General features: G+C 44.7%; 1 protein-coding gene across 1 annotated transcript in view; it reads right to left on the bottom strand.

The window, feature by feature from the left end:
• The window catches only part of LOC138246921 (extracellular calcium-sensing receptor-like), a 580,560-nt gene that overhangs the window by 36,883 nt on the left and 517,771 nt on the right, over positions 1-25,906 (bottom strand). The window contains exon 5 of the mRNA XM_069201668.1: positions 6,809-6,932. Within this exon, the coding sequence (XP_069057769.1) occupies positions 6,809-6,932 (124 nt within the window). The remainder of the gene's footprint in view (positions 1-6,808; positions 6,933-25,906) is intronic.

Raw genomic sequence — 25,906 nt, 5'->3', positions numbered from 1 at the left:
CTGGCCATCCTGCACCCTGAGGGCTTCACTGGACTCACAGGCAGAATGGACTTGGGTAGGTCATCTACAATTACCCCATATCCACCACACCGGTAATGCATGCACCACTCTACCCCTCCAACTACCACCAGGACCACTTCCCCACCCAGGCCACAATAACTTCATCCAGTCACCCTGCATGCCCACAAACCCACCAACAGGCCCACATCCCCCCGTGCACAGTTACCTACCCATGCAGGGAATCACAATGGCACTACATATCCCACTATGCACTTCCACATCCCATGCAAAATGCAATGGCAACTCCACAATATGTCCCTGCATTGCCCAAAAGGGGAATAAACTGCACAAAATAGGGAAGAGCTGTGCATCCTCATTCGATTTTGTAAATGTAACATACATTTCCATTCCCCCCCCACAGGCACCACCACCCATGTCACCCTGACGGAAAGGCCAAGGAGTGCCAGGGCCCCACATGGAGACAGACATACCACATTTAGGACACTGGAGAGGGAAGTGTGGGCCTTGAGGAATACCCTGGCCCATTACACAGTCCTGGACGGTCACAGTCCAGCAGCCCCACCCAGGATACCACCGACACCCCTACCACCCAGCCAGCAACATCAGCTCTGGCCAAACAACCCCACAGCAATGTATCCAGGCCACAGACTGGTGGGACACAAGTACAGAGGACTGAGTCTCCAACTACTAACAGGCACGATGACGATGGCCCCAGTACAATGGTACCCCCAGACCTGTGTAGGAGACACAGGCCCAGGGGTCTAGGCCTAGTTGGAGGGCCTTAATGGCCCAGGGGTGAGGCCAAACGATGGATGCTGCAGCCCAGAGGTGATCTCATAGATTCTGGGACCATATTACCATACACAAGACAGGATGGCCCACATCCTGGCCACCCTGGAGCAGAGTCAAATGCTGCGGATATCCCAACATCAAGAGACCATGGAGCAGTGGGAAGAACTCAATGCCACCATGGCCATCATAGTAGGGGTGCTGCAGCACCACCAAACACAGCCTGAGACCCCCCACAAACCAGGAAGCTCCTACCACTGACCAGGACACAGATCAGCCACCTACATCAGCAGCAACAACTGGACTGGTGGCACTGGCAAAGGACACACCGGAGTCCAGCACCCCTACCCGTGCAGCCCAGCACCAGACCCTCAAATGGTCCCTCAGACCAAGATATGGCACAGGAACACTGGCCAAGACCAAGGCCCCCACCGAGAAGTGACTCTGACATGGACTGACTCCCAAGTGTGCCACTGTGCCACCATACTCACCCACCAATAGCAACAACATGCAAGGGAACGATGGACCTATACCCACTGCCACCAATTTCCCAGCCCATGTACCTACAATGAACATCCACCATTTGCCCACTCCCTATCTCTGTAAAGCGCATCAATGCATTAATGACACCAAATAAAACACATGTACACCAAATCTTATGTCCCTTGTCATATTGATGAATCAATTGTAAATGTGAATGCATTTGCCGGTCAATTCCATAATCAGACATTTATTGCACCCCACGTACAACATTGTGTGGAGTATACAGAAATGTACACCATGTTTGTTTTCATGGCACATGGACCTCAATATTCAGGTAACACTGTCAATGACTACAGACCCCAAATCCCAATAGTGAATAAGTCAGACAGATACTATGCATTGCAGACAACATCATCAGTGAACAGTACCTCATAATCACTGAAAGTATAGTTGGATCAGCTTGTTCCTGAAGTGGACATCTTCTCCCTCTTCATCCTCACCATCACTCTCTTCCCCTCTCAGATGATGCAGGTCTGGATATACAGCATCCTCCTCCTCCAGTAGGGGGATAGCTTTTCTCACAGCCACGTTGTGCAGCATGCAGCATGCCACCACTGTTCTACACACCTTCTCAGGGCCATAGCACAGGGAACCCCTAGAGAGATGGAGGCAACAGAATCTAGCCTTCAGGAGACCTATAGTGCGCTCTGTCACCCTCCTGGTACGTCCATGGGCCTCATTGTAATTCCTCTCTGCATCTGTCCTAGGATATCTCACAAGTGTCAAGAGCCATTGCATGTTAGGATAGCCACAATCACCTGCAAAAGTGTTAGAAACAGGACTGTAACAGACTGCCATTACTTGCAGACAGCCTGGCTGTCAGCTATGTACAAAACCAGTGTCATACACATTCACATATGAGCCATCCTCTGTCCCCTTGTAGTTGATCCATCATGTGTGGTACACTGCTGTTCCTCAGGACAAATGAATCATGGACTGATCCTGGAAACATGGCATTCACATGTGATATGTACAGGTCTGCAGTACACACCAATTGTATGTCCTTTGAGTAGAAGTTCTTCCTGTTCCTGTACACCTGTTTATTTACTATTGGGGGGATGAGAGCTATGTGGGTGTCATCTATGGCACCTATCACATGAGGTATGTTAGCAAAGGCATAAAATTCAGTCTTGATGGCAAGAAGATCAGCCCTTTGGGGAAACCTCGTATGTCTGCAGGTGTAGTACAAATGCATCCAGGAATTTGGACAGGATGAGGCTAAACATTGACTGTGAGAACCCTGCACCCATGCCCACTGTCACCTGAATTGAGCCCGTGGCCAGGAAATGAGTACAGAGAGCACTTGCACTTCAGTAGGGATGGCATGCTGATGCCGATTAGCCGGTCTCAGTACTGGATCCAGTAATGCACATAGCTCATGGATTGTGGCACATTGAGTCTGTAGTTGATAATGATGTGCCATTCCACCATGGTCTTGCCACATGGGTCTGTACCTAGGGGGAGTGGAGAACACATTTGAGGGACACACATACATATGCACAACATGTTGTGTATGAATAACTGCTGTACAATATGTAGGTTACACACAAGCAATGTATGATGTACAACTGTAGTGACATGTATGAAGTGAAACGTCTGGACTGTTGTGGGGAGAAAAGAGTCATGAGTGCATGCGACTAAAGAATGGGGTCCAAAGGGACTGCATGGGGCCAATGACCAGGAAATTTCAGCGTTGTGCAATCAAAATGGCAGCCCGCTGCCATCCAGATATGTAGCAGTGGAAGTGACCTCATTCTGCTGGCAGTTGTTGTTATGGCGTAAGACAGTCTTCACCGCTGTGCACCCATTCATTGGTTAACATGGTTGTCAATGGGGAATCTGGGCCTATCATGATCACCGCCGGTGGTGACGGTGCACACCGCCGCAGAGCGTACGCCATGTCAACACCCCAGGTTCACTTGACTCCCGGATTCCGTGCATTGAAGTTATCTACTGAGTGTACTGCTGTGTCCTGACTCTGGTTACTCAAGTGGCATGAGTCACAGGAGAAAGGGCCCCAGCTTTCACCACGGAGGAGCTGCAGAAGCTGGTGGACGGGGCCCTTCCCCTGTATGCCAAGGTATATGGGCGACCAGAGAAGCAGGTGAGTAGGCGGATGACGTTCATGGATGTGTGTGATGGTGGTGAATGCCTGTATGCATGTGTGGTTGGTATGTACCTGCACAGGAATAGAATGTGTGGCAAGTACCATGAGTGAGGTGGTGAAATGATGTTGTGAATTGTCCGTTCCATAGGGGACGTATAGTCAGTGGTATCACATGCCCATTTTCTGGACGCTGTTTTTCTTTTCTGTGTGTCCCCTACAGGTCAACACCCATCAGAAGAGGGTACTCTGGCAGGCTATCACCATGGAGGTGCGGACCCTGGGGGTCTACAACTGGTGGAGCACCCACTACAGGAAGCGGTTGGAGGACCTGCAGCACTGTGCCAGGAAGACCTGCGAGGCCCAGCTAGGGAAGTCCTCCCAATGAGGAAGGAGTGCCCGTCGGGCCCTGACCCCCCTAATGCACCGCATTCTGGTGGTGGCATATCCAGACTTGAATGGGTGCTTGAAGGCTGCACAGCAGCCACAAGGGGGTGAGTATCACCACCATATCATGCCTCTTTGATGGATGTCTGAGGGTGCTGCACTAGTTATGCTGTCTAGTGCCTGGTACTATGACAGGTGTCTTACAGCAATCCGGCCCCCATGGGCACTGAGATGATTAGGGGCAGGTCAGCAGTTCATCAGGTCCTTGTGTCATGTGGGAGAAGAGTTGTATGCTAGGGTTGTGGCCAGTAGTCAGGGGCATAGGCATGACTATAGCTGTAGGTGCTGCGTGTTGGTGTATAAGCTGAGTGGGAGTATGAGTGAACCAAATTTGTACATCCATTCAGGTATTTAAATATATCTCTCATGTTTTGTCTCCCCACCCCTGTGCTCTTGTGTTGTCTGTGTACATCAGCATCATCTGACGAGGGAGCAGTGGCACCGGCGAGTGGGGATGCAGTGGCCCACGGTTCCAAGGAGGCAGAGTCTACCGACGCCAAGGGGACCAGTGGGTTGGAGTGCGAGGGGAGTACCACGGGGGAGGCTACTTCCACTGGCGGTAGTGGCTCTGATACCTGCTCCGATGGGAGCTCCCTGGTGGTGGCGGACCCTAGTGGGTCCACCCATTCTGTTTCATCTTCCACCACCCCGTTACCATCACCGCCCTCCCAGTTGCTCCCCACCCAGTTGCCCGTGCCTGCTCACCCAGAAGGGTGGGCTTCTCCTTTGCCCCAGGCACCTCATCCCCTGCCCCAGTCTGCACTGCTGCCCTCACGGAGGAGGCTATTGACCTCCTGAGGACCTAGCATCCCAGATGTAGCAGTGCAATGCATACCTGGAAGGCATTCACGGTGCCATGTCTGGCCTACAGAGATCTTTTCAGGCTCTGGCCTCCTCTTTGATGGCAGCCAGTGTCCCTGGCCTTTCGGTCCCCTCTCCAACCACCTCTACCCCTTCCAGCACCCCACTCCCTTCACCCATCCCAAGCACATCTTCAGACAGCCATGCACACACCTCAACACACAAAAACATACACAGAAACACAAGCACCACACTTCCCACCACAGGCATACACACAGCCAACATACAAAGGCACACACAACAACATCCACTTCCCTCACTGTGTCCACCTCTCCCACCTCCCTGTCTGTCACCTCAACATGCACACTCACAAGCACTGCACCCTCATTAACTTTTGCTGACCCCATTCTTGCAGTCACCAGAACATCAGACATCCAGTCATGCATCCCAGACACAACACTACAGTCCCCACAACAACTTTGACTGACACTTGCAGCACACTCACCAGACCTGCAGACCCCCAGACAACATCCATGTACACTGGCAGCCTGTCTTGTCCCACTGTGTCTACCCCCCTCCTCTCAAAACACTCAAACGTTTCCAGATACCCACTCAACACACATCCACCACTCCTCAGCACACTGTACAGGCACCTGAGCCATGTCCAGCACACCTACACCTGTTACAAACACTCCCTCTACATCTAATCCCACACCTTCCTCAATGTCCAACCCAACTGCCCCTAAAAAACATTTCCTGTCCCGTGTTGACCTTTTGGAACCCATTGGCATACCCTGTCTCACCTCCTTGCCCTGTCCACTCCTTCCAGGTCTAAGTCCGCCCCAGTTCGCCCTTCCAATTCCTGTGCCCCTTCCCCAGTGAGCAAGAAGCCCTGTGCTGGCCCAGGTCCATCTGCCACCCCCTGGTCCAAGCCCACTCCCCACCTTCCAAGAGCAAACCCAAATCCCCACCACCTCCCAAACGTAAGGACAAGCCCCCCAGGCATAAGTCCCCACCCCGCCACCCCCTACCTCTGTTCCCTGAGGTGCCTGGCTGCCCCATTGATGTCCCTTTATGGTGGAGCACCTTGTGCACAAGTGGGAGTCAAGTTCGGGCCATTTGGGCCCTTCAGCCTTTTTATGTTGGACTGACAAATGTCCTTTTTTGGACATTGAATTTTCTACGATTATTAAAGTTTGTGTGCCCAGTCTTGCTGTTGGCACAATCTGGAGACGTGGTTCATTGTTTCATTGTGGGGGTGTGGTGTGCACATTTGTGTACTTTGGGCAGGTTGTATTGGCCTTGTGTCGGGTAAGTACCTCTTGTTCAGGTGTGCATGGCTTGTGATGGTGTGAGGATTTGGGGGTGCGTTGCAGGGTGGGTGGGTTGGGTGTGTGTGTAACTGTGCCCTTTCTTCCCTAGTTTAGTAGGTTGCGGTACTTACCGTTGTTGTCTTCGTTGGCAGTCACGGTCGTGGAGTTATATGACAAGGAGCAGCACTGCCGTAATTTCCAATTCTCTCTCCATGTCTGCTTCGGTGTGTTGTGTGTGCCTACGGTGAGTGTCTCCTTTTATTTGGTTAGTTCCCACCAGGCTTTGCGTGCTGGTAGTTCCCGCCCCGGAACTGACGGCGGTCTTGTGCTTCATTATTTGTTGGGTGGGTGGGGCCTTTCCGTCGGCCTGGGGCAGCCTCTTCACTCGACGTCGGCACTCCTCTGCTGGCAGTGAGTGGTTTTCATGCTAGCTGTTTTTCATGTGCTTCATTATTTGGCAGTCCGGCCCGCCAATCTGTTGGCGGTAGTTACCGCTACCGCCGGTGGTACGGTCTTTCCCGCCATGTTCATAATGACTACCTATGACTTTCCCAGGAAATCCAGGATGTTTGGACACCATACCCAGGACTTGGCTGAAACATTAAGCTACACAGAGACCTCAGGTGTCACTCATAAGGAGTGTAAATCACACATGTTGAGGTAAGGCTCCAACTCAGCAAAGAGGCGAGGAATGATTGATCAAACTCTGAGCAGTCCCTTTGCATTTATGCCTTGCATCATTAAATTAATTGTATGTATAATTTTTAACTAACAACTTCATGTGACCCACCTGTTTGGTTGGTGATGCTTCCTTCGGAACATAGGACACACTCAAAGCAGCATCTAGGCTTCCCTTCTATAGCTGCTTTTCTATAACCTGGACCACATGACTCACTGCAAATGGAGACTGGTACCTGTAAGACAAGGATGTGGTAAAGAGTTCAAATAAGAATGTAAAATATCATGAATCAGATATATTTCTATACTGCTTAGAAACAGGAGGATTTTGGCAATAACTAAACTGAGCTAAATTCATGACTGTAGTATTTTCTCACACCTATATGGTCCAACGTGAAATCGCAACTTACGTACAGATTATTCTGGACTAATAACATTTTAGGGCTTGATTCAATAAACCTTTTACATAAGTAGGTTGACTTTCTATGATAAAAACTTCCCAAATCCACATGCAAATCTGCAAACAGGTTAACAAAGGCAGGGTCAGCATATATTTCTATCTTATGATGGCACTTGCAAATTCACCTGTTTTCTGCAAAAACTGAGCATGCAAAATGCTCTTGCATACTTGTGTCACTGTCAGTTAGATTGGATCGATTTAGTGTTCTCCAAGGGAATACAGATTGGGGTTTGGGAAATGCAACACAACAGGTAAACATCTGCTGAATCATACATTTTTGGGCATTAACTAGCACTAGCCAGGCCATCCACACAAATCTCTGCACTTCTAAAAGTATACCTAAAAACTGCAAATGAGGCTTTAGCGTTATGTGTATTTTTAAAGCTCACTATCACTGGCAAAGCTATCCTGGCACTAAGCATGTTTGTGTGTCTAGTCCTGTATTTGGCTGGTTGATTAATAGAAAAGTCAAGTATGAAGCTTCTTGCAGAATTCAAAACGGGAGGAGGGAGCCTGGAGGTGGAGAAGAGGTCTTCCCACGCCTTATGAGTGATGTAAGAGAACACTTTTTTCCGGATCTGGTTCTGTTTATGCGTGGGATGTGTGTGAGCAGGAGTTGGACAGAGATGTGACTGTTCAGGTAGGTAGAACCTAAGTTGTGTAGTGCCTTGAATGTGTTTGAGGAGTTTCAAATGACTGTGCTTTTGTACTGGGGGACAGTGGAGCCCCCTGAGATGTGATAGATTTGGTTTTTGTGCGGGAGCTTGATGATGAGCCTGACTGCGGAGTTGTGGATGGTTTGTAGTCCTCTAGTAAGTTGCTTGGTAATCCTGGTGTAGAGAGGGTGCTCTTGTAGTTCAGCCTGCTGGTGATTGAGGCATGAGTGACAGTGTTTCTAGTGTTGCTTGGGAGCCATTTGAAGATCTTCCTCAGCATCTTCAGTGTCTGGAAGCAAGATGCCATGTCGGCGTTGACTAGTGTGGTCATGTTCATTTTGCTGTCAATGATCATTATGAGGTGCTTGGCATGAGTGCTGGGTGTGGGTGTAGATCCAAGTTGAGCTGACCACCAGTATGCGTTTCAGTGTGAGGTGTTCTGGTGGAAGGTCACTACTTCTCTCATCTGTGTTGTGCTGGAGACAGTTGACTTTATCCAGTTAGCAACTTCAGTCCTGCAGGTGGTTAAATTGTTTGTTAGGTTGGTGGTCTTATCCGAGAGGCAGAGAATGAGTTGTGTATTGTCCATATAGAAGAGTATGTTAATGTGGTGTGCACAGATGATGTTGACCACAGGGATCATGCATGAGTTGAAGAGGGTAGGGTAGAGTGGTGAAACTTCAGAGTTTGTGGGCTTTCAAGAAGCAAGGTTCCTGGCTGACAGCATGTGTTTTATCCGTTAAGGAGCAGATCCAGCAGGGAGTGAGTCCTTGGATGTCAATCTCATGAAGATGCCTAATGAGTATGGGGTGTGGGACTGTGTCAAATGCTGCAGAGAGGTCCAGAAGAATGAGCATTGCAGTGTCTCCTCAGTCAAGGATGATGTGGATGTCATCTGAGGCAGTGTTGAGTGCTGTTTATGCACTGTGTCTGGGCCTGAATTCAGACTGTGCGGAGTGCCGTTCAAGAGCTGGTGGTTGGTGATGCATCAGTTGATTATTTTTTCTCACACCTTTTCCGGATATGGTAGGGGGGGGATGGGTCTGTAGTTGGAATGTGTGACTGAGTCAGCAGATAGTTTCTTGAGCAGAGGATGATGGTGGCATGTTTCCATGTGTCTGGGAATGTGGCTGAGTCCGTGGAGGCATTGAAGATTGCTGTTAGCCCTTTGCTGATCGGTAGGAGTCCTTTGATGAAGGTGCAGTTGAGGCAAAGGTCAGATAGGACCCATGAATGGATGATCTTCATTGCAGCAGTGATTTCAACTGTGATGATGTTGTTTACGAGGTCAGGGTTAATTCTTTGTCCATGAGGGGAAGTAGAGTTGTGACAGGGTCCACCTGAGGATCAATGTTCCAATGTATGAGGTGATTTTGTTATAGAAGAATTTCAAAAGGTCCTATGAGTTGGTGATTTTGCCGAAGGCAGCAGGAGGGACAGGTAAATCTTTGATAATCACAAATATTTCCTTGCCGCTCTTAGAGCCCGGGTGGATGCTGTCTGCGCGAGCTATGCACTTGGTGTTCTGATATCTACAGGTGGTAGTGTCTTAAGACTGAATTAAAGATTTATTTATCTGTGTGGTCTTGACTTGTCCTCCATTTGCTTTCCAATTGCTTGCAGTGTGGTTTTGTCAGCCTGCGTTCCTCCTTGTACCAGCTGACCTGTAGTCAGGCTCTTGCCACTGGTTGTGCTTGAGTGGGGCCAGGTTGTCAGCACATGCAGTGTAGCTCTTGACTTTTGGTAAGCTTCAAAAAGGGTGGAAGCCCAGTCATCTTCTGTGATGCTTTTCCAGCAAGGGCAGGCTGTTCCAGAAGTGGTAGGTGAATGGAGTCCAATAGGTGTCTGGCAGAGTGGCTAGGTTTGTTAACGTGCTGGGTTAGACCACGGTTTGCAAGGTTTTCTGGAAGGGCTGTAGAGTTTGGGCCAGTGTCCTATTCTATGTGAAATTTAAGGTCTCTGTGGAGGATGAAGGTAATGGTTTTAGTGAAGATGGCTACTGGTGAAACGTGAGGAGCTCTGGTGGTCTGTATTTGAGGTTTCCACCCAGGTAGAAGTTGGCAGTGATTTGTATCTTGAGCATGCAGCGTTCCATGTAGCAGGGGGGATGTCCATATAGGTGGAGATGCTGATGGTATCTGTGAATATGATGGGAACTCCACCTCCAAACTTGTAGATGATGGTCTTGCCTCGTGATCTTTTAGCCGGGTGGGGTGGGTGTCACGATATCCGCTGCTGGATTTATCCATGTTTCTGTGAGGAAGGGCAAGTCCAGATCGTGGTCCTGAAGTAGGTAACATGTTTGGTGAGCAACCGAGTGTTGAGGAGCAAGCATGACAGTGTGGAATGTTGCATGGGTGGTGTTTGGTCTCTGTGAAAGTGAGCAGGGGGCTAGTTTGAGTGTCAGTGACTGGGATGCTGGGTGCTGTTGTGTAGAATGTGGAATAGTGCATGAGAACTTGCAGGAGGCGCATGTGAACACTCCTTCGTTTTGTGTGTTGCGTTTTGTCAGCAGTGCAGCGAGCAGCAGCTGGGTTTGAGAGCACACAGGAGCATAGCAGAGTAGTGGTGGACAGAGGGAGAACCTGGTCTCCTGGTACTGGGTGTGGTCCAGGCGCAGACAAGCACAGAATGGCTTGCTATGTCATACCTTTGGAACACCTGCTGCATGCGTCCATTATGTGTCTGCGCTGCAGCTACCATTAAGTAGGTCCTGAAAGAGGGGAGGAGTGCCAGGTGCTTTGGGTGTGAAAACAGTGATGTACCTTCCTGTACAGATAGATGATGAAAAATCCAGTGATGTCACTTCCTATGCAGGTGGGTGCTGGGAAATCAAGTCCTCTCGCTTGGCTTCTTCTTTATCAAGAAGCCAAGCGAGAGGACTTGATTTCCCAGCATTCTTTTAACAATATTTTTGGTAGGAAACCAAAGGTATCACTTCCTGTGCAGATGGATGATGGGGAATCCAGTGATGTCACTTCCTGTGCAGATGTGTGATGGGAAATGAAGTCCTGTTGCTTGGTATCTTCTTTTGAAAGGGAAGTCGAAAAGATAGGAAGGCTAATAGGACCATTGGTGCAGCTAGCAATTGTGCAGCTGGTGCAGTTTCACCCGGGTTTAGGCCATGAGCGGGCAGTCTACACCTGAATTACGGATTATTTTAACTACTTAGCAAGGGAGCTTCCATTCCTGCATTAGGTCCCATGATACTCTCACTTATTCGCCGAAAAGACCAGCAGTATTTTTCATGCATGTGGAAAGGAAATGCAAAGCCTTGAGATGGGAATTTTTTTTCCATTTTTATCCTGAAAGTGTCCAGCACTATTTTTTAATTTTCTAGAGTTGTAGTGGTAGTGTTGAAGGGCAGATGTAGATGCAATATGACATTTGCAAACAAATAAATGGAAAAGACACAAAAGGTGAAATTTAAAAAAAGATTCGAGCAGAACATTCATAATCCACCATGAAACATTGTTTAATGTACAGCACTAATCTGAAGCGTTTGTGCTTGGCAATGCTAGTGATAGTGCCTCCTAGCAGTTCACTGTAGGATGGCAGGTGTGGGGCATTTATGATACAAAGTTGTTTTATAATTATGATAGCCAGATTCTGCAACCACTTCTCTCGCCCCATGTTCTTTTTACCCACTCTAAAACTCTTACTCCTCCAGCACCTGTTGTACTGCACAATTACTTCTGCATTAACAAGTAACCAACACAAGGTTAGGTGTGAAAAGGCCAACACATAGTTCTTTTGTAGTGACATACGCTAGACAAATTAATGGTTGAGTTTTTGCTAATCATTATGGAAGCATTCTTACTGTTGTTGTTAGATACACCCAAAGGACACCTTCGGGTAAGAAGGTGGCCACCCCTCTCCACTTTGTGGCCTTGAGTGGATCCTATGAACCTATTATGACTGGCTGTGACAGCTTTTTAATCCTCGACAAGTGATGAATTTGGCCCCGTGCTGACACAGATGCAAAGCTCACTGTTAAAGGCCACTGCAAACTGTGGTGCTGCACATCTCAATCTACTGACTTCAAAATTTCAGGCCCGCTGTTCTTATAGTCTAATCTGTGACAAGAACCCAATTATTCCTGCACATTCACCTATAAAATCCCCTCTTCCTATAAAAACCTTTAGAGAAAGAACCCGACCAGTCGAACCCATGGTATAGCTTGTAAAAAGATATGAATTTTGATGTACTCTGCTTTAGCATGATTGGCTCCACAACACCTTTTGTAACTTATTTGTCCATTTTCATGTTCTAGTCTCGCAACATGTCCATGGCTGCAGTTTTAGATTCCGCGTTGGTCCTGAATGAAGGAGTGCTGTGGTGTTAGTTCCCCAAATGATATGCTTTAGGAACATTCTACAGGACTGTGTTCAACTGATGGATAAACATGACATGGTGATTGTCATATAACAACTAGACTTCATACCCTTATAGCTGAACTGTTGGGGGTAACCAAGCTCCCTTGCCCCCACGGTTGGCCTCTAATGTGGGCACTTTAAATCTTGCATGATTTCAATGATATCCTCATTTTTCCTGACCAGTGTCAGCTTCAATATCTATGTGACTCCAAAAATTAGTTAAACATATGTGCTTCAGCACAGACGCCCTTGTGCCTTTCACTCACTGTCTCTAAAACAGGTATAGTCGTGGATTCACCACCCTGATGGGATGTCTTTTACATCCAGTCAGCACCCTCTTTATCAGAAAACCATCAGGGAGGATCTGGCCTGGCAGTTCGGGCTGGAATGTTCCCATTGGGAACAGGGTCAAGACTGATTTGCATATGGCTGGGTTCAAACTGGGGTGGCACGGTGAGCAAAAGAATGATGGATTAAACCCAGAACTGTGACTAAGGGTGAGTGGTTCAAAAGTTTCAGCACTCCATCCATCATCTTTTTGTCTTGCTGATATTGAGTATGCCAGGAGCTGCCATTTGAGCCCTGCAAATTCATGTGGTGTCAACAAGGGACTGGTTGAAGGTCTGATCAATTTTGAGCTGCGTTCTTCCAACCTAGTTCTGCAATTAGGAAAATAGGTCACTCACTCTTTAGCCCTGTATTCCCGGGCTGAGTCCGATGGCTTGTCCTTGTGTACAAGTCATGTATCTCCCTCTACCTCTACCTATAATTTAGATGTATCCAGGGCCAGTGACATTTCTTTTAATTTAATTTATTCAATACTCTTGCTGCCATAAGCTGTCTGAAACCAGCTAAAGCACCTGGCCCCACAAGATCCCTGATGATCTGTTTAAATACGAGCCCCAAGTATGGTCCAGTTACATCAATCTTCTGTCAAATGCCATTGTGGCTAGTGGAGAAATCCCCAAATCCTGGAGCGGAGCAGAAATAATTCCTATCTACAAGAAGTGTGATGCTGGCATTCCTTCAAACTATAGACACATCAGCTTAATAGATGACTTGCAGAAGGTTTTTGCAAGGCAGGTCCTGTGATAAGTTACTAAACTGGGTAGATGAGCAATGTAAACTGTCCCTACTTCAAGGTGGCATTTGCGCAAATCATAGTACTAACAACCAGGTGTTCAGATTTACAATTCTATAGTGGAAATATGTGCTGATAAACAAAGATTGTTTGCAGCTTTCGTTGATTTACAAGCTGCATTTGATCTTTTTCCGTAGGGAAAATTATGGAGGGTCCTAGGTGAGATAGGTGTCCCTGAAAACCTGATTAATCTTATTGTATGACTCCATGAAAGGAACTACCTGCAGGTTCAATGGGGTGATAAGGGAGAACTTACAGAGCGCATCACTGTACTACAGGGTGCTCGCTAGGGGGGTGTTTTAGTGCCCACCCTCTTCACTCTGTACATGAACGACGTATTAAACCATTATTAGCATGCTTGCATAACTCCCCAGTTTTAAGCAACAATAAAGTTCCAATTCTTCTCTGTGCCAACAATTCTCTGCTTATCTCCAAGACAACTGTGGGCCTCCAAAACTTAACTGATAAGTTCATTTAGTTTTACAATGCAAGCAGCCTTTAGCTGAATGCATCAGAAACAAAGTACAGGGTGTACAGACCAGATCAGCTAGAAACTGTTGCAAGGGCAGGTAATGAAACGGGTCCAAAGCTTTGACTCCTTGAGGGTAAAATTGTCCCTATTTGTCCAGCATAGATCTAAAGCCATCAGCAGCTAATGCTAGAAAGGGCAGCATATGGAGCAGGGGTGGGGAGAATAATAATTATTAAAAAAAACATTTACCTACCACCTCCACTGCTCCCGCCGCCTCGGTGCTTCTGCCTTGCTTTCCTCCCCGCCCAATCCAGCTGGTTCTCACATGCTGTTACAGTATGAGAGAGCGCCGGGATTGGCCTTTGTGGGATGAAATGCTGCTCAATGAGGGAGTGGGAACCTGGGCTTGGTCTCCATCTGGCTGTGCAACACAGCAGGGTGGAGAGTTATAAGTGCACATGTCAGTATGGCTGGGCTCAGATGGCCGGCCAAAATGACATGCACACTTAAGCCCTGATTTATACTTTTTCACGAAAAACTGAGCGAACACAATTTTGCGTGAAAAAGTTTACTGCCAGCTAGAGCCATTCCAGAGCGCCAGCCAGGCATCATATTTAAGGAATGATGCTAACTGGCAGTAAGGCCCAATTAGCGTCAAAATAAATGATGCTAACCGGGTGGGAGACTGGAGGTTGTGCCTCAAAGAATGGCGCTAGTCAGATTAGAGTCAGAAAAATGACTCTAACCTTACTGGCGCCATTTTTTTGAGACACAACTCCCTTGGACATGAGTAAAGACAGTAGTCACGCCCCCCAGCCCAATGGTCATGCCCAGGGGACTTAAGTCCCCTGGGCCTGGCCATTGGGCACAGTGACATGTAAGGGGGCCCAAGTTAGCCCCCCCCCCAGGGCACTTTGTAAAAAAAAATCAAAATACCTACCTGGACTTACCTGGGATGGGTCCCCTCGTCCTTAGGTGTCCTCCAGGTGTGGGTGCGGGTGGGTGGGGGTTTACCTGGGGGCAGGGAAGGGCGCCTGTGGGCTGTTTACATGGTCTCTGACCATGGAAATGAGTCCACAGGTCCCCTAAAGCCTGCCCTAACCCAGGCGTTAAATAATGGTGCTAAGCAGGCTTAGTGCCATCAATTAAGGCCCTCCTCCTCCCGTGCGTGATTTTTGCACAGGAGGATAAATAAGGCGTTAGGGCCTTTGAGTCATTTTTTGCCCTGGCACGCCTACCTTGCAATTCTTTGACGCAAGGCAGGTTTTCACGGTAAAAAAATGAAGCTAACTCCATAACTTTGGTGCTAGATGGGTCTAGCACCAAAGTATAGATATGGGGTTAGGTTTGCGTTGAATCAGCATACAAAAAAAAGATGCTAATTTGACGCAAACGGAGTATAAATATGGGTCCTAGGGTGCACCTAGCACTCCTCCTCCCTGGTGATGTGGAGGATGCTGTTCCCACCCTGCCTTACGTAAGCAGAAAAATGAAATGATAATAAAATGGTTTTATTATAATTGTATTTTTCTGCTCTTTTCAGCAGGGGGAGATGTTCCTCTGTCATAGTGGAGGATCCGCCCCTGTCTAAAGCAATTACAGGGATGCATAACAGAACCTGCACTCGTTCTCATGCCAAGACACAACGCTCTGCCCTTTATGATGCACAAATATGGGGTTACATTGTCTTACAAAAACTAGCTGTAGAAGAGAACAATTTTATAAGAACTCTTCTCTCAGTTCTTTCAAGTACTCCCCTTGATCCCCTTATTTTTTGACATTGGTATTAATAGAATTTCTGACGTTGCAAATCGAAACCCTTGATTTACAGGCTATGCTTATGGTACCTACCAGAGTTAAATGAGTACAGGGATTCTTAAAAGGAACTGTTGGGTATGTCTAATGCATTGAGAGTACCCTGACTCAAGTTTGTGTCATCCTGGCCCTCAAAGCTGGGCCTAAGAAAATTGTGGTATAATCCAGGTAACGTCTATAAGACCTAGGCTGCAACCCTATAGACCCTTTATTGGGCAATTGTCCTTGAACAATATGCTATGAATGTGAATAATGGGCAATTAACTACCCAGTCTTTTGAGTTGAAGACTAATCCTTCATTTGAACTGTTTTTAAAATCTATAGCACCTCCACCAGCTAAAAATCTGAACATTTGCTTTAGATTGGGTGATTTACCACTCAAAGTGCTTACAAACAGATGGAGTAAAAGACAGACATCAGGTATGTGTCCAGCATGACGCATGAATCCTGAAACAGAGGAACATATTTGGTTCTTCTGTCCGGTATATCTTGGCACCTGCAGCATGTGTGTCTGGATCTGGGAGTCACCCATCATTTAGTAGCATACAGGATACTTAAAACTGAGACCTCGGGTCACATAGCATCTACTGTGAGCTAATTTTTGTTAAACGTTTGGCATAAGAGGAGTAAGCTTTTGCCGTGGTAATTATACTAAGGAACAGAACTGAGGTAATTAGCCTGGCTCTCGTATAGCGCTATGTTCAACCACCAGGCATTTATATATCACACAGTACTTTAAATTGCCTATGCACTTTGTTAATCTGTAGTTCTGAATTTGCCTAACCAAGTATCTATGTATTTTTTCTGTTTTTTTAAAATGCTTTTGCACTTTATGTAGTTTTCTATTGACTTTCTCTTCCATTTGGCTAACTAGGTACTTTTGTACTTTACTGCAGATTAACCTGTTCATGTATTATAATAGATACCCTGGTGTCAAATGCTACTTGATAATAGATTTTAGATGATATTTTAGTTTTTACAGCTGGGTTTGCACACCTGGAATGATTGTGACTATTGTCATTTCAGAACTGGAAAACATTTCATGTGACTGGGGTTAGACAACTAAGTGTTCCACTTTATATAAAAGCGATTCATGTAATAATGTGTTTATGTCATTATGTCATTGAAGTAGTGCTTTTATGTACACTTTGATGGTTATGACAGCCGAAGAAAGATGAAATATTGTTATGAAGGTGTTTTTTAGTGGCTAGCAAGTAGCGTATGTCTTTCTTCTGCGTCTACATCATGAAGGCTATTACTGATCCCTCCCCCACTCATTCTCTTCTCGCAATAGCAAGCTATAAAATATGGAGGTGTAATAAAGGAGGGAAGGAAGAAGGGAAAATGGACTTGGATGAGGATGCTTCCCAATTGGGGTAATGAAGATTACCACTAATCCTTGTCACATTCATAAACAAATGAGGATCTTCCAAGTCAATTAGGGAATGTTCACAAACCACTCATGATGTAAAATACATGTATTCCTCCTACAACAATTACTTCGTTACCGAAGGCAGGACTCTGGAACCAATTTTTCATGTGCACTATCAGAAACATTCAGGCAATATTGTTTAAGAAAAGTGTGGTGTGACAACAAAATTGCCCAGAAGTTTGAGATTACCCTTGTCGAGTGTTCCTGGATGTTACATGGAAGAGATTCACCCTCCATAGTGTAAACCTAATCAGTTGTCTGGCAAATCCATCTGCTTTATGTAGCTGTCAAAACTTTACAACCTTTTGCCACTGATCTATGAGAAATGAAGAGGCTCCCAACCAGAATAGCTACATTCTGCTACTTGCAACAGGTTGCAAAAGTAGGCTTTGTAGCAACCGCTAGCGGTCCCATATTTAAATGGTATGAGTATGCTGCAATGGAGGCAGAGTTTTTCTGGAGTTTATGTTGTATGACGGTTAAGCAATTCTAATATTTAATATTTGTGGATATGTTTACTTGGGCTTGTAGGATGAAGTCCCCTGGTGTGTTGTTACAGAGCCTATTTTTGCAGCCTGTTGTAATTAGCAGAATATAAGTATTTTGGTTGGGAGTCTGACACAGTGTAGTTTATGGTGCACGTTTGATATGTTTTTAAAGTACTTTTTGAACTTTCCTTGTTTTATAGGTGGTGGTTTATGTGTTATGGTGTTTTTTTGAGTGTATTTTGTGGGTTCAACAGGTGGTACACATGGTGTGAATTAATGGATTGCACACACTGTTTTTTAACTATTTATTTCTTATGTGTAGGTATTATTTAACAACACTGAGTCCTGATGATGGTCTGACGGACCTCTGACTGCCACTACAGGTTGAAATGTCGACATGACCTTCTCATTTGACAAGCTGAATTGAAAGTCCATTATAGTGCTTGAATTGGTACTAAAAACTAGGCAATTATTTTACAGAACTGTTTCATGAGGAGGGTTATAACGCTTCCTGGATCTGCAGTTGGGAAAAAATCTAATGATCTAGAAGGGTTATATACAGTGTTGTTGTTTATGAGATGGACATTCATTGGAATTGTTGTACTTTTTTTAAACTTCCTGAATCCTATTGAGTAATATATTGAATTTTGACAGTACGGAGTTGTTTTATTTATTAATTGACGACTGGATCATATGTACGAATACTATATCTAAATAATTCCTATAGGAGCATTTTTAAGTGAGACATTGCCTGTACCCAGTTCCTAGGGTAATACTGATTTGCCCCCCAGTGTGGTCATTTACTTTCTAAAAGTGGCATTTTTGAAATAATAATGTAAAATCACACTTCACCAGTAAGTAGAATTTCTTAATACCATTCAAACCACACCAAATATGACAAGTCTATTCCTCTAAGATCAGAAATTGCCACTTAAAGGCAAAACATATACGAGGATCTCTAATTCTGGCCTATGAGAGGAGCAGGCTTCACAGTAGTGAAAAACATCTTTGGGGGGTTTTCTCTACCAGGACATGTCCTGCCTTTCACTTACATTGCACTCTGCCTACAATATACCTAGGGCCTACCTTAGGGGTGGTGTATATGGAAGAAAAGGGGAATTATGGCTTCACAAGTAGTTTTAAATGCCAATTTGAAGTGGTAGTGAAACTGCACACACAGGCCGAGCAACGACAGACCTGAGACATGGTTAAGGGCTACGTACGTGGGTGGCACAATCAGTGCTGCAGGCCACTAGTAGCATTTATTTTACAGACCCTGGGCACATCTAGTGCACTTTACTAGGGACTTGCAGATACATGAAATATTTCAATTGGGGTTGAGATGTTACCATGTTTAGGGGAGAGAGAACAAGCACTTTAGCACTGGTCAGCAGTGGCAAAGTGTGCAGACTCCTGATACCAGCAAAAATGAGATAAAAAAATTGAGGTATGCAGGCAAAAAGTTGGGGGAAGACCAACCTAAGGCTGTCAGGTCAAACACAGTTTATTTCATCTGGTAGCTCAACCCCTCCTTTAATGATGAATGCTGCACTATTTTTGTCTTAATGGTCACCTTTGGTCGGGTGTGAGGGCCTGTAAAACTATTAGATATTGACAAAGACTCAGCCCAATCATTTATATTTTTGTTTTTGTTTTCCAGTGTTATGATTTTGTGAACTTTGACACACTCTCACATGAAAGCAGTGGATCACTGACCACTTGAGATTGAACTATAACCTTCTCTCCCCTGTCTTATCTCTAGAATTCTAGCAATTTTAGTTTAATCTTCTCAGTGTCTTTGCACAGATGAGCAGTATGTGGAATCCTTATGGCACCTTATTGCAATTTAAAAATAACTATACCTGTTGTAGTGGGTGTTGATAGCAGGTCAGATGCATGTGTTTGGTTTAGCTCTTAAATCTGCATGTTGCCTCTGAAGGGCAAAGGGTGGACACATACAAGAGGGGCTGCTCTTTTGTTCTGCTAGTTATTTGGGGTTTAGGAACAGAGAGAGGGAAAAAGTTACCAAACCAGTTTTCCCTTCGGTGTGTATCCCTCAGGTAGCCACACCTCTAGAGTGAACTACCAAGCTCCACACAGTGAGAAAGGGATTCTGCCATCCCAGGAGAGGTCAGAATATTGCATTTTGGGATAGACAGATGCTACACTTTGCAGGAAGTTATCATTAGACAGAAAGCAACCTGGTAGCCCATTATTTAGTGTCACTGCATCACTCTAGGAACCAAAGATGCAAAGATCCATTATCATTGTGCTGGCCCCTAGGGAGATGGGGCTCCCTTGGGCATCCTCAGTCCATGGAGGGGGTCCTCACTCACTTCCCCGCAAAGGGCTTTAATGAACTAAGGATGCCCTGGCCCACCCAGGGGTCTGAAAGAGGAATCAGGCGGAGCCCCTTAAATCCTCTCCTTTGGCTCCTGGTGCTGCTCTCCTGCTCGTTGGGGTACCTTTTACAGCCATTTCTCTACAGTCAACAGAGAACCCTCTTGCCCACACTCCTGAGGCCCAATAGCCTTCCAGCTGTCTTGAAGGGCACCGAGGTGGGGCATTTTAGTCCAGGTCTTTCCCCAACCGGTCTTCAGAGGGCATAACCTGGAAACTCTATTGTAGTCCTGGGGTTATCCAGAGTCAAAATCCTGCACTCTTTCCAGCTTGTCATTCCTCCACTGTCATTGCTTCCAGGTCCAGGGTCTTCTTCACTGTCAGTAGGGAGTGGAGAGTTCTAGATGCCAGGCAGCCTTGGCAAATCTTAGTGTGGCATGGCATTGCTTCATCCAGACCCAACCCTCCAGTGCAGAATTCTGGGACAATCGAACATGATGTTGTCAAATTTTCTCTGAAAGGAGATCTTCTGAGGTCCATATCTCCCTCACTATGACATCACTGACAGATCTCTTCCAAGCAAAATTTCAAAGGCGGGTCCCTCTTGGGTTGGATCCAGATGTCTTGGCTTTCTCCTTTGTTCAGTGAGCCGAGGCTGTCCCTGCCATGGTGCAGTGTGACCAGCTAATTATTATGTGTGGATTTTCCACTCCTGGCTTCCCAGGAACAGGGTCAATTGCCAATAAATGATCCTTTTGGGTGGGGAGACCTTTGTTCTGTCTGCTAGGGGTCACAGAAACTAACCTGGCCCAGCAGGGAGGACAAAGGCCTGGAATCCGATTTTGAGCTGAGCCAGAGAATTATGACAATATCTGAAGCCACATAAGATTAGGGGTGGGCATAACTGGTGTAATTATCTCTATTGTAGTTACTTGTAATACCTGCACAATTACTCATAATCATGGCTCATTACATGAAAAGCGTAATCCATCATTTAGCACTATTTCCTTTTATTATTGTTATATATGTAGTGCAAAATGGGCCTAATGATGCATTTCAAGCTAAGAAAATAGCATTGAATACTATGTGAACATCAGTAGCCAGGCAGCCAGTCACTCTCTCTAAGTTTGCTGTTCCTGTGTTCCTTTTAATTATTCAAGCTGGTATAAACGTGAAATTTCACATCACAAGAGTATGTGTAATTACTGAAATTACTCCAATTACTCTGGCATGATTTCAGTTTTCTCCAGGCCTACATAAGTTGTCGATTTATTGTGTTTGGAAATGCAAAATCAAACTCAGCATGCATATTTTACCCCAGTTTGACATCTTGCTGGACTGTGTAGGCCAAAGTAGAGAAAAACTGCACTTTAGGGCAGATTTCACTGATATGAAGAATACAGTAAAAGCACTACAGATTTTGCTGTAAACCCTACTTACCTTTCTATGAAGGCGCACAAAATATAATGACTTACTTAGGCCAGCCCCTTCTGAGCCAGGGTTCCAGTGCACAGCTATCAGGTTCTAACACAATAATATTCCCATATGCACACGTGGTAATGCATACTCAGCCCAGTGCCCCTTACCAGCTGATCTACGGTGGCCAGATACTAGTGGTAAACATACTCAGTCCAGTTACTGTGAAATTACTGGGATTAAAACTCAGATAGTGAGACTCACCTATAGTAAAGGTCCAAAAACTGGGTAGTCAAACATGAAAAACTTGGTTGGCTAAATGGTCCGAACCCATTTGTAACCAGGGTGTATTTCTGATCCTGTGCAAAGAGGAATTTGACCTGGAAACATAATTAGTAGTTATGTGATAATTAACACACGCTTACATTTTTCTACTCATGGAGGCCAGTAGTTCAAACCTGATGAGATTTAAATGAGGGAAATACAAAAAAGGCAAAGCTTCTAGAACTTGTTGTGCTCAAGACCTGTTCTGCAAGTTTTGCCTCATTGTCATCTTGAAAAAAATCAAAATAGGTAGTATTTGCCCCACCCATTAAATACATCATCCTAGGGTAATGGTATTCACCATTTGATTTGTGGTAAATACCCCACCAGCTCCACACAACCTGTACTGACAGCTTAGTGAGCTTTCAGCAGCAGCAACCTCTGTGAGACACAAGGAAATTGGTAATCTTGCAGTCCCACCAGAGAACCCAAGCTGCTTATCTCAAAGGAAGTCACTTAAGGTGGATTCAATGTCAGCTTCAGTACAAAAAATCAAAACACTGTCACAGTTATTTTCATCAAGGATACACAGTAGAACCAAGCCCATATACTGAATAATTTATACAAACTTTGGCCAAAAATGACACTGTTTTCTTTTTTTGGTGGCAGGAAAGGGGATTCTAGTGTTTGTAGCGGTCCTATGTCTGACATGGAGGGTTCCAAATAACCAATTTTACAACTATAACTGTGCCCAGCTGCACCGTGAAGTGCTGAGATTGGTTGCTAAGGCAACAAAGGAGAATGCTTTTCAATACACTCATCTCACTACAGATGTGTGGACCTACATTTCCTTGAAGGCAGTTAAGGGAAGGCTATCACTCCTTGCCACCAGTAATGATGCATTTTAAATCATTTGTCAATATGCAGCAGTTGCAATGGTCTCTATGGAAAAGTGAATTCAGCTGCCTACATACTGGACGAATTCAATAACAAAGCCAAGGAATAGCGTCAAACCAGTGTCTCAGGATGGAATTTTTGCCACCGACAATGACAGTAACATTACTGAAGCCATTGTGTTATATTTTATGTTTGGTAAAGCAGGGATTGATCCTGCCTTGATAGACCTTTTACTACGTTTCCATAGGGGTGTGAAAGCTCAGGTTAGTTTTAACACAAATGGTGACTGTGCTCTGTCCTTTCAAACCTGCAACGGTGTGAAACAAGGTTGCATTTTAGCCCCCTTTTTATTCCTTTTTTATATAAATGCTCTTGAGGCAGAGCTAACGACAAAAGTCAAGAATTTTCCCAGAGTTGGGAACTGTCCAGTACCCGTGTCACATTACGTGGATGACGCGATTTTACTTCATCGCACCGCCAACGGCCTGCAGCTGCAACTTTACATTTTTTATGATTTTATGGGGGCTAAATCTAAAAATAAACCATCAGAAGCCACACATAATGATATGCAGCCCTAAAAAGATTTGCTCACAGACATACAACGTAGATAGAATCCCTATCACTACAGTATAGAGTTGTAATTATCTTGAGGTTTTACTGGTCGTTAATTTGAGTGGGGACAAGCTTTTAATCCACAGAGTATGCAGATTTGCCTCTGCCATAGATGCAATTTTTAAGTTCTCTAAAAACTTAGACAAAGGCCACCTAAAGAACTAATCACTGTGTATAGAAGTAAATGCCTTTCATTGGAGAACCATGGGGCTGGTGACAGGGGTTATAGATCTCCTGGAAGCCTACAAAAAACTGAAAACAAATTCCTGTACAAACTTCTAGCCATTCCAAAGAGTACGGCCAGTCTTATTGTCCATAAGGAACTTGGACTTCTCTTTCTAGAGGATTTGCCCAGTTATTAATCTGGCTTGAGATTTGGCATTCTCAGTATACCACTTTTTCATGAATGGTCACAGAAGACTGACTAAGACAAGACCATGCAGCTTCTATTCCATGGCTTGCCTGTGTCAAAAGGGCTTTTTTCTGACCTCGGTCTGTCAAATCTTTTTTACCCTCCAAATGAAATTGATAACAGCTCAAAAAACACCATGAAATCCCTTTTTTTGAACACCGAAACAAAGCTAGCTTTTAAAAAACCAATCGATGAGCTCAGTTTCTCATTATTTAGATGTAAATCCGGCAGAAGAGATAGAACCATATCTAATATGGTTCTCAAACATTGAACACAGATTTTATTTGACCCATTTTAGACTTAGCACTGTGCACTTTATGGCAGCCTATCCTGGGCAGGGCACTTGGTTTCAAACCTTGCAACTCTGCCCCCGCAACAATATCTCTAAGCAAACCCTTGCACATTTTATGTTCTTTTGCAGCTTTTATGTTCGACCCATACTGCAATATTTAAGTCCATTGCTGTGTACTTACGGTCTCAGTTAATATAAAGCCTGCTTACAATGCCTCCAGCTCTTGGATTCAGAATATTGCTGATCAGTTGTTATATGTTATGTTTGACAAGCTCTTAGAATCAGAAAAGCCAAGAATTAAAATAACTAAAGAGAAAGTTGATTTTTTAACTTTGTATCTGAGTTTATGTCTCTTCTTATGCTTCTTTCGCTGTATTGAATGATTACATTATTGTCCTAAACAGAGCTCAGTTTCCTCAGCCACAGATCATCTAACCGTTTTAGTACCACATTACTACAATTTGAATTTCAATGTAATTTTGTTCTATATCTCCACATTTTTTATTACCTATATATTGGCATGTTGATTTTAATGTTTTATCTTCTTATGGATTTTAGCAAAAAAAAGCATCATTTATGTTGCACTTACTACAACTATGTGGGGTACAGAAGAGCTTGCCTACATGGGAGCAAGTTAGGCTGTGTAAGGTGTGATGTTAGGTCTGTCTTGTCTTTGTTTCTTGATCCTATGTAGGAAGTGTTTGCATGCCCAGTGTGAAGGTCCCCAAGGTGTGGTTATCATGTGTAGGATTCAGTGCTTAGCAGTATGGTTGATGAAGAGGTGTGCCAGATAGATTAGTAGTTTAAGGTTTTCATTAAATTATAGTATTATTATTAGTATTAGTGTGGAACAAAAGGGGTATATATGAATTTACTTTAAAATATAATATTATGGTTAATCATAAGTCAGGCCTTTTTAGCATACCTGCATACAGAAATGAGTATTGGTTGTCCCATATTTATGGGCTGCAAACTGCAGATTTGCCTGAATGTGTGATTACGTTTTTGGGTTTTATTTTATGGTTGTTGAATGATTTAGTGATCGTGAAAATAGCTTTATTTTCAACTGTTTTGCGAAGCGTATATCCTCCTAAATGTTTTAAATAATAGTTGTTATGCAGTTCCAGAACCTGGCAGCTTGTACTAAGAAAGCAGTGCCTTTTATGGATTTCTATGGTGCTGTGGTATGATGTGTAGTGCTTAACTTTAATTTGTAAATATAATGATTCTTGGGAGACTCTTGGACTATGGAGAAGGTCTTACCCATTACCTGATTGTGTGTGACTTCCTCCAAATGGAAGAAGTAGTCCACAATGTGCTTCCCACCTGTCAAACGATTTGCACACATATTAGCCTACTCTTAAGGATTTGAATTCCTTAAGGTCATTAAGGAAGCTAATAAAGTCCTTGTAAAAGTCCTCAAGCAGGAGACTCCAAACAACTGGAACTCCATTTTATATATGTTGCTGTGCCAAGTTTAGCAGCATGGGCTTATAATTGATTATATGCTTCAAAGAAGAGGAAATGCCAAATCCAAGGCACTTGATTTTTGACAAACAAGGGCTAATAGAGTACCCAATGAAAATTCTTACATCTTTGAGATTTTAACATAGAAATGCAGCAAGTAAGAATGTACAATGCATTTAGCAATTTCAGTGCTACACTTGCTGCAGGCCCATTTGCATTAGGTGGGAGAAACATTTACCAATGTTAATGAAGAAGCAGCTGGTTTGAGCAACAATTTACTCCTTCATCTGGATAGCAATAACAGTCTATAAACGATTATGGCCTCCAAGGAGCACATCTGTTGCACTATTGCATACCATCATTTATACAATCATGGGCTATCTAAGAACTGGAACATCAAGAAAATAGCTGGACATTAGGATGAAAGATTGCAATGCTGTGGTCAAAGAAGAGCTAATCTTTTGCCTTCACCAACCTCAGAGTAGCACAATGGTGACTCCAGCAGCACGTCACCATAGCAGTGCACACCACTGGTAAAATTATAACCATTCCAAACCATACCATCTTCTTCAAAAATTAATGCTGGTAGCAGTGCTAGAAATATGTTTTGCTGGGGGTGGTTGATAAAAATTACAGGATTTACATCAAGTGCACTGATTTAGGAAACCAA

The sequence above is a fragment of the Pleurodeles waltl genome, chromosome 7, assembly GCF_031143425.1.
Source record: "Pleurodeles waltl isolate 20211129_DDA chromosome 7, aPleWal1.hap1.20221129, whole genome shotgun sequence".
In the NCBI taxonomy this organism is placed as follows: Eukaryota; Metazoa; Chordata; class Amphibia; order Caudata; family Salamandridae; genus Pleurodeles; species Pleurodeles waltl.
The sequence above is the reverse complement of the archived record's forward strand: the minus strand, read 5'-3'. Positions and strand labels throughout refer to the sequence as shown.